The sequence below is a fragment of the Rhipicephalus sanguineus genome, chromosome 3 (genome assembly GCF_013339695.2).
Source record: "Rhipicephalus sanguineus isolate Rsan-2018 chromosome 3, BIME_Rsan_1.4, whole genome shotgun sequence".
Taxonomy (NCBI): Eukaryota; Metazoa; Arthropoda; class Arachnida; order Ixodida; family Ixodidae; genus Rhipicephalus; species Rhipicephalus sanguineus.
In genome coordinates this window covers 111,293,471-111,303,292 of record NC_051178.1, presented here as the reverse complement: position 1 = coordinate 111,303,292, position 9,822 = coordinate 111,293,471, and the positions used below count along the sequence as shown (strand labels likewise).

The following is a 9,822-nucleotide window of genomic DNA, read 5'->3' as shown; positions in this document are numbered from 1 at the left end:
ACAAAACATTAAATCAACATCCCCGCAGACCTGTTTTGAAATTTCTTCAGAAAAGCAGATACCATTTTCTCTGTGCGTAATGCAGTGACTTAAAAGGTGGTGTTTTTTGCTCTTTCACAGCGATTAAGACTTGCGCTTAAGACATAATGTTTGTTTCGTATGTGTGTATGGTGTCGCGCGAAATGAAAGCAATGATAATTTAAAAAAAACGCACTATGACGTATCCATGTATTACCTCTTTCGGAAAAAGCTCCTTATGAGTTTAAATCTGCGTGCTTGTGTGTCCTGCGAACGACAGTTTTCTTCGTCCGACACATAGCTATTTTCAGACTGCTTTTTCAGGGTTGACAATAAAGGTGATGTGATGTCTCCCGTCGCCTTGAAGGCGCGTTGAGACAAGAAATTTTCAATGTTTTCGTTATCTTTAATAATCGCCTGCCTTTTGCAAACCGCTGACTTTCCTCGGTTTAAAGTCGATCCCCTGGATTTATGGCTACCGTAGGGATAAGAAATCGACAATTTAAACCTAAGCCGCAACAGCAGGCTGTGTCAATTGCTCAAGGACAAACAGCCAGCTCAGATTACACGCTCACTTTTATTTTCAATTTGATGTTAGAACGCGTTCTTGAATAAACAAAACAACGTTCTCGTTTGAAAAGTTCACTTGAAGTTTTTGTTTGTGAGACACAGAAGTCTGAAGATTTAATACAAGAAATATGCATTGCTTTAAGTATAAGGTCTCTGAGTGTTCATTTCAATAAATATAGGATAACATAAAATCAGGAAGAAAAAAACGCAAGCTTCGTGTATTTTTTTGTGCAGCTAGATAAAAGACATGCCTCATTGTGATGTTCTGAGGTACAATACAAAAATATCCACGGACAACTTTCCAGTAAAACACCCCAGGGCTAGATAAACCGCAGAAAAAAATTAAGTAGCTTAGAAGAACAAACGTTCCTTGTCATTTTTTTCTGAGCGAGTGTTAATAGTCACAACTTAAATTTTTGCCAAAAGAGTGGCAGACGAAAAAGCCATGCTGTCAGGAGCAAATGTAGATACAGCTTGTGAATAGCTTCTCGGAAACAAAAATCTTTCTTGCTTGGGGAATACTCTAATAGCTCGTATTCTTTGACTTCTACGTTTAAAATACATTATTTACATTGTTACCACAGAACAAGCACCCCATCGGTAGATATCTCAGACAAACCTTATGCGTGGAAATTCGTTAAGCGCTTTGTTAGGCAAATTACAACATGACATAACAAGAAAAAAAACACCATTAACGAGTAAATAATGAGCACAGGTTGAACACGCAGGACTGCCTCTCTCCTGTGAGGCTATCCTACAGCGACTGTCTTGCGTACACGTCTCGTCTCAGTTTCTCTCACGCTATCGCTTTTATTGCGATAGCATTTGGATAGACACTTCTGGCGCATTTTTGCCGTTGGTGTCGCCGTCGCCGTGAGATTCCGTGTAAACTTCAAGGGCGACAACATTACCCCGCGCATATTACGTTCTAAGGCCGTTTGCAAGCCTGCGTGGGCAGCCTACGACCACTGATCAAGCAGGGAAGAAACGCGCCTGCCGTCTTCCGTCGTGCGAAAGGCGCATTGAGGGTTGCCCTGTGTGCGTGGGGGGGGGGGGGGTATTTTACAGGAACTACGGTCTCTGAGCGCCCCAGCGCGGTCCCGCCCGGCCTGTCTTGAGAAGCATTATCAGGCATGTCGTACTTGCTACGTGTAAGGTTCTCAACGCTGAGTTTGCGCTGAAGTGGTAGACAGCACGATGACCGCTTCTGTCGCTGCAGTGGCGGCGTTTCTTTACGCCAGCGTTTTGTTGAGTTCATATAAATATAAACAATTAGCATTGCACAAACCAGTGCCCAAAGAGACCTGGAAAATGAAAGCTATGCTTATTCGCACCGGATCGCCACGTCTCACCTCAATGGTGTCAGGAATCCGGATTACCGATATGAACATCAAACATTGTCTTACAACCTTTGAACTGTAGCTAATGAATATAAGTAAATACACGCCAGTTTGCAGCACATTTCTCAACAAGGATCGGTGTTGCCATGTTTTGGCTAATTTCGAGATGACGTTGACATAGTCAACCATCTATCACGCATTTTTTTTCCCACCAACCCCATCGCGTGTGCAGGTACATATATTTTTCGCGTGTAAAAATATATTCTTTTATGGTTGTAAAATTGGTGAGAAAGTTTTAAAGCAAGTTCAGATTGACACCTTAGGTTGATTTTACAGAAATTCGTGACCGTAAATTATGATGAAAGCCATTCACTTTCACCAATTTGCGCAAGCAGAAATGTATGTGTACCCATGAAATTCTACGTTAATGCATCCGTGTGGTTCATTGAGGATGCTGGGGAAGTCCTGCCGAAAACATTAGTAAAAAAAATCGTGCGACACCACTTGTCTAGAACACTAGCCTCGCGGATGACATCATGCAAAACCCCCAAATACGTGGTACTAATATTCCCGTTAATCAAGCAAAACGTGCCTAGCCTTCCCACGCGGACTACGATATACGCGCAAAAGGTTTCGCACCTTCCCGCTTACCTGGAGTTTATTTGCTCGTTTTACATTTATGCGTGGCTATCAATAATTTTACTCTTTTTACTGTCTTGTTTAACCTTTCGCACCTCCCGCAGGGACATCTTGACAATGAAAAATTTTAGCTGCGTCTGTGGCGAGAGCTACGTGCTTCCTATGGCCGACGTGTCCTCGAATATTAATCCCTGTTGGGCAGCATGGCCATTACTCAACGTTACAGCTGCATGAAAGAGGGTGTGCGTGACCTCATACGATTCCACAAGAAGAGGGTTCGTGCCGTGGTGAGCGCGCGACATACATGGACATTCAGTGTCAGAGTTTGGGCGATAGAGTGTCAGCACTGTCCGCAGTGTTCTCGAATATGATGGAGAGTGCGCATGTGTTTCCTAAAACCATGTGTCAAACTTCCCTACGCGATTTGTTACATTCACACATGTCTTTTCAGACGTTCGCTTCGTGTTCACAGCGCCCTCTGTCATGGCAGCACGAACCATGACAAATATGTTTGGCAGACTCAACTCCAGTTCACATGCGAAGGAGGGAATTTAAGATGGACCTGCGTTAAATACCGCTGTGCTTATATTTATCTGAGCGAACGTGAAGAAGGGGAGCGGCGTGCACTGCGGCGATCAGCACAGGCCAAAAACCAGAACGCGTACTCTGCGTGTTTCGTGACTCGAGCCACACCACACGAGCTACGCGGGAGAAGCGGCGCTGTGGGTGTAGATCACGATGATGACGTCGATATACGGTGATGTACATATGACGCTGTAGATATTACACCATGGTAACAATTCGCAGTTTAGTAAATAAAAGTTTCTTACTTTTCGCTGTTCTGATATGACGCTTCACTTATAACATATACGAGCTTCACTTATAGCACACAAATAATATTCTTGAAGGAGCCATACGTTCCAAATGAATTTACCGTAAAACACCGCAACCCATCTACGCAAGGCGTTCTTTTCTAGTTACGTAAAACACCTGCACACCACCAAGCACAGCAGTAGGTTTCAACGCTTTTCCTGAAAAAAAAATTACCAAAGCAGATTATTGTCCAAGTTGGCACGGTTTCATTATAAAGAAGAGAGCGTAAAACAAAAGATGTACTGCCAAGTAGGAAAGAAAGAGCTCCTGTGTTGTGTTTTATTTCTGCCCTTCAGTCTTTGTCTTTTTTCCAACTTTCTTTTTTTCTCAGATTATTTCGCTAACACTCCCACTTAGGCAAAAAAATTACGTTTGCAAGCAATTATTACGAAGCTACGCAGTATGCAGTTCAACTCAAGAATAATCTCCCTACTTATTGGCAAGAACCAGAATGGAATACCGGTACAGCGTTCCCGCATATTGCGCGCCGGAGTTCTTGAGAGCGCTCACCAACTCGATAATGGCTCAGATGGGGGCCAATCTGAGCAGGGACTCTTTGTGAGTCGAGTAATTGGGTCGCTGAGAGCGTCCACTTAGCATATCCCATTTTTTACCGACTTGCTCTTGAGTTAGGAGCGTTAGCCTTCGTTAACGTAAGTTAAACCTTGTCCCCGGCTATGCGTTTCTGAATGTCGAAAGGCGAGGCTTGTCTGTTGTGTGTCGAGGCTGAATACGAGAGGTATTTGCTGCACTTACATGTGGCATGCTTCAGATGTGTAAAGTCAAATTTACCCAAAGGTCTCTTCGTTTGCTAAATTTAGTAACAAGTCAGCGCCAGTGCTGCCAGTGCTGTCCGTGCCTCTATTTCTTCTTTCCTTCGTTCACGCGTGGTTTCGCGCAGTAAAGATACCTAAGTAGGACTGATGTTATAACGAAGAAATATCCCAACGAATGATTGCATTTCACAGACCATTCCGAATCTTTCTGATGTTAATCACACAATAATGAAGTAATTTCAACGCTTCAGCTTATGTCAATGTTGCTAGGTTTTCTTGGTTTCCTTGTTTTTCGCCGACGCAAACGCCCCCTCGGATAACCGTTGTTGTTTGTGTTGTTGTTCGCCTAATCGACGTTGCCTCACGCTGACCATGTCATGGGAGATCGGTCACGGATTGAATATTTAAAAATGCTTCGAAAATGTTAATGTACGCATTACAAACGTCTCATTAGAGAGGAAATTTAACTGCGCAGTACGGAGTAGAAAAAAAAAGCAATCTACGCGATACTCCGAACTGAGAAAGAGGAAAATTCATATAGACGTATATTTGTACATAAAAAGAGTGAAAAGCAACGTGTTTAGCAATGCAATCGACTGACCACGTTCATAAAGTTTCGCCTACGCAAGCAAGCATTTGTGTTGCGAACCAAAAATAGAACATCAAAAAAAAAAAAAACACCAGGCTGGCGCGGAAAGCGCATTACAGTCACAGCGAAAGCTCGAAGAGCGGCATTTCTGGAGCCTGTTATAAACTCTCTTGTGGCTACTAATACAACTATACGAGCAGCGTGCCCACTACGCCACAAATCATAATTTTTGTGATGTTGGGAAGGACCCACCACGACATTAGTCGTCATTCTGCGGAGAATCGAGGTACCGTCTGTAAGGCATTATGTGCAGTTTCTTGATGCGACGGCTGATGATGATGAAGAATTATGACTGAGCCTTTTGTAATGGGTTGGAAGCTTTAAATGACACACTAGTTACGTAATTCGCATTGTGTGACGACCGGTCGTTGTTTCACTCTCCCACCACGCTTTATAACATACGCTAACGTGAGAAAGAGATTGAGAGAGGGAATTAACTTTATTGAAACCCTGAGGAAATGTATCATGGGAGCCTTATGGGCTTCCTTGGCAACCAATAGAAGTGCACTTGCGAGGAACCCACTACGCTGCAAATCATAATTTTTGTGAAGTAAGGAAGCAGCCACTACGCAATTTTTCGTCATTCTGCGCAGAACCGCTGTACCTGCTAAACACCTGTAACGTATTATGTGCACTTTGTTGATGCTGTGGCTGATGACGATGAAGAGTTATCGCAGATGCCTTTGTAATGGGTTGGAAGCGTTCAACAATCCACTCGTTGCGCAATTCGCATTGAATGAGGCCCGGTTACAGAATTCACGTTTGTGTGACTCCTGGTTGTTATTTTACTCTTCTACCACACTACATTATATATGTTAATGTGGTTCCTTCCCGACATGAAGCCTGTATAGGGTCTTTTTGCAACGCAGTTTCAATCACCGGCATAGCTCTGAGGTAGAACACTGGGCTCACACGTAGAGGCCCCAGGTTCGAACCTCGTTCCATCCCGGACATGTTTTTCTTATTTCCATTTTTTTTTCTGCGATAGCGGTTACGGACACCGGCGGCGGCGGCGGACAACTACGGCGCCAAAAACGGCCGTTGAAATGATCTCATAGCTTTCGCTGTAAAACATTCCAGGATGGAACGAGGTTCGAACCTGGGCCCTCTGCGTAGTATTCAACCTCTGAGCCATGCCGGTGCCTGAAACTGCTTTGCAAAAAACATCCTATACAGGCTTCATGTCGGGAAGGAACCACATTGGCATACGCAATGTAGCGTGTTACAAGAGTAAAATAAGCAACAAGCGTCGCACAACGAGAATTCTGTAACTAGGCATTACACAATGCGAATTGCGCAACGAGTAGGTTGTTAAATGCTTCCAACCCATTACAAAGGGTTCCGCCGTAGTTCTTCATCATCATCGGGCACAGCATCAACAAAGTGTGCATAATGCCTTACATGCGCTTAGCAGGTACCACGGTTCTCCGTAGAATGACGAAAAATGGCATAATGCCTGCTTCCCTACTTCTCAAAAATTACAATGATTTCTAGCGTAGTCGGTTCCTCGCAAGTGCACTTGTATTGGCTGCCAAGGAAGCCCATAAGCGTATGATCCATTTCCTCGGGGTCTCAGTAAAGTTCTTCGCCCCCCCCCCTCTCTCTCCCACGTGAACGTATGTTATACAGCATGGCGGGAGAGGGAAATAGCGATTGAGCGTCACCCAATGCAAATTGCATAACTGGTGGGCCGTTTGAAGCTTCCAACCCATTACAAAGGGATGAGCCATAATTCTTCATCGTCATCAGCCGTCGCGTCAACAAAGTGCACACAATGCCTTAGAGACGTGTAGCTGGTGCCTCGCTTCTCCGCAGAATGACGAATATTGGCTTAGTAGGTGCTTCCCTAATTCGCAAAAATTGTGATTTATGGCGTAGTGGGTACTTTGCTAGTGCACTCGTATTAGTAGCCCCAAGAGGGCTTACAACGGGCTCTAGAAATGCCGCTCTTCCAGCTTTCGCTGTGACTGTGCTGCGGTTTCAGCGCAGGCCTGGCGTTTTTTTAACATCCTCGTGGGTATGAGTCAGCCTCCTTTAGGCGACAAACAAACAGACATGCGCGTGCTCGAAGAACAGCGACGAAGAAGAAGAAGATTACAATTTGGAATGGTACCGTGGTTATTTAGCATAGAAAACAGTTTAATTCCATGTGATCATATTGAATATTAGACGCACCAACAGGATCAGTCACTTCCTTAACGTCTGCCCACCATCCACCCAGCTATCGCTTGCGATGTGGAACAGTTTGACAGCCAGGAAAAAGCGAGGCAGTACTGTAACCTTGTCATCGAAGTCGGTGAGCAATGGTTTCAAGTTGCATTGCTGGAAGCTATATTCCTCGTTATGGTTTGCGCAATCATTTCTGCGCGCACTACGATTAACTTATTCCTAGATAATTTGCGAAAATATGTTTCAGCAATATGGAAGCTTCCGTAGGCGCTTTAGTTATTCTCGTTCTCTTTTCTTGGTTTTATTGAAGCGCAATATTGTAAAATGACAATTTTTTGTATAATGGTAAAATAGTGTGGTCTCATTGCAGTAGTTATTATGCTGATGCTCTTTTAGGAGTTCGCTCGCCAAGCTTCTTACGCTCGCGCCTTGACCATCGCGCTGTAGCCGTTAGTTCTCATTGCTCCCGCTAGAGTTGCAGCTGTGCTCTCTCCGGTGATTCAAGCGTTCTCACTAGATGGCGCACCACCGCACACTCCGCTGCGCACTCGGCGCGAGGTCTCGTTAGATAAATGACCGCTAGAGGGCCGCGCCTATATACAGCGCTTGCTCTCGGCGCGCTTCCTTTCTCTTCGCCGGGAGCTCACTTAGTGCACTTCGCTACCGCTACTCAGCATGAACACCCAAGAAACATTGTGTATATAATGTGTATATATAACAACGTGGTCACGTCTTTATATGACGCCATCTTGGTAGGAAGCGCACAACTTTTACAAAGGACACGAAAGAAGATACACAAGCCTTTGTAAAAGTTGTGCGCTTCCTACCAAAATGGATCCATACCAACTGGCCCGATACAATTGTTTATATGACGGTAGAGGAATTTGTACGGAGGATTCATGGATCACTTGATCATCTCCGAGCAGGCTCCTCTAACATAATTCACTTCGTGGATATGGCGTGACTTTTTTTGTCAGGATTGTATACGCTTTCGCTTGAATTTCGGTCCGCCATTTTTCTAAAACATTGCTGTTTGAAGCAGCGATTCGTATATACAAACGAACTTGAATTTCGTACAACCAATGCACTTTCGTTATTTTCCCTCAAACTGAACTTCGCTTCAACGTAAATCATGGGGGCTAAATTGACCAATTAGCTCGTCTACAAGTGCTCCTCTGAGGTTTTCTTCGTCTACTGCGCTAAAACTTCAACTCCGGCCTCCTCCACACCAAAGTTAAGACCCGTATATAATGAACACATTAGCCATCGATTTTCTAATGGTATTCACCACGTCAAGTTTTTCTTAACGTGCACTAAATTCGCCCCATAGGAGCACTTTCGCATACCGAACACACTGGAATAAAGCCGCAGTCGCCGGAATTGGTACCGTCACCTTGAGTACAGCGCCGCAACGCCATAACCGTTAAGTCATATACTACGGTGGACCCGCCGCGCTGGTCTGGTGGTTATGGTGCTCGACTACTGGCCCGAAGGTGCAGGGATCGAATATCGCCCGCGGCGGCCGCATCTAGGTAGGGGTGAAAAGCTAGAGGCCCATGTACTTAGTTAGATTTAGGTGCACGTAAAAGTATCACAGGGGGTCGAAGTTTCCGGAGCCCTCCACTACGGCGTCCTTCATAATCATATTGGGGGATTGCGACCAAAAACCCCAACGACTAATATGTACTACGGCGTGTGTAGGCTGTTATCGTGCGAGAAACTAGTCGTAACAAGGTGGTTGCTTGGGATGGTTGGTACGCCTTACGTCACAAGCAACACCTTATTTCGTACACAGAATGTTTGAAGAAGGTCCCACCTTGTCCACTCTTGTCTTCAAGCATTCTGCGCCCCAAAAATGGTTGACATTGCAAAGTAACCAGCCGTAGCTGCTTATTTCTCACTGCATTCAAAGAAAGAAAAAAAGTCACTTGACTCCTTTTTTTAGAGCTCTGGCTTGCCACGCATATGACTCTCTTTAAAGAGACACGTCAACTCTCTTTGGAGATCATTCGACTTTCTTCGGAGAGTCGCGTGACCCACGAGAGAGTTAACGTTTCTCTTTAGAAAAGAGTCGTATTCGTGGCAAGTCAGAACTCCCGAAAGGAGTCACAGATACTCTTTCTTAGAGTGCGGAGCATTCAAGTGGCAACGCTCTCTTGTCTTCCACACACCGTGATGCAGGGTGCAGCGTCACCCTGGGAACGTTCTGCGGCCCCGGTGTCGCCGACAGGAAGCGTGTGCCCGACGCGTCGGGACGCAGCCTCGTCACGTCACCTAAGCCAGCAATCAGCCAGGCAGGCGTTGTTCTCCGAAGGTGCCCACACGTTCTGGAGCATGCGTAGCGGAATGCAAGCATCTCGTACATACCTGTGAGTGCTCGGGTTCTTGTCTATATATGACTTGCACTGACATCACTGAGACAGCCACGTAGGGGCACCAACATGGTGGCACGCGATCTTTGTGATGTCGCGTTAGCGTTATCAATACATCGCATGCTAGTTCCTTCGTTATTCGTGCACAGAGGCCCAATAACGTTCCAGCGCCGTCGTTATAACACTGGAGCAGGTTTCTCGCCGCGTGATTAAACGGCCTTGACGTCATCTAAGCCGGCATGCTGAAGCCTTGTGGTGCGTACATTACGTCACGTGCAAGCTATCAATATTTGATCAAGCGGTGCCTGTGCCTCATGCACCCAATTCACGGCAATGAGACGAAGGATGGGAAGAACGGTGCATATCGACGTGGGTTTCGCTCATTTCTCCTACGTTTATGTCGGATAATGGTCACC

The 9,822-nt window shown here is 45.4% G+C and overlaps 1 protein-coding gene across 1 annotated transcript in view; it reads left to right on the top strand.

Annotated features, from left to right (window-relative positions):
- The first annotated feature begins 3,891 nt into the window (after nucleotides 1-3,891).
- Nucleotides 3,892-9,822, top strand: part of LOC125757862 (acetylcholinesterase-like) — a 32,263-nt gene continuing 26,332 nt past the window's right edge. The window contains exon 1 of the mRNA XM_049414095.1: nucleotides 3,892-3,998. Within this exon, the coding sequence (XP_049270052.1) occupies nucleotides 3,892-3,998 (107 nt within the window). The remainder of the gene's footprint in view (nucleotides 3,999-9,822) is intronic.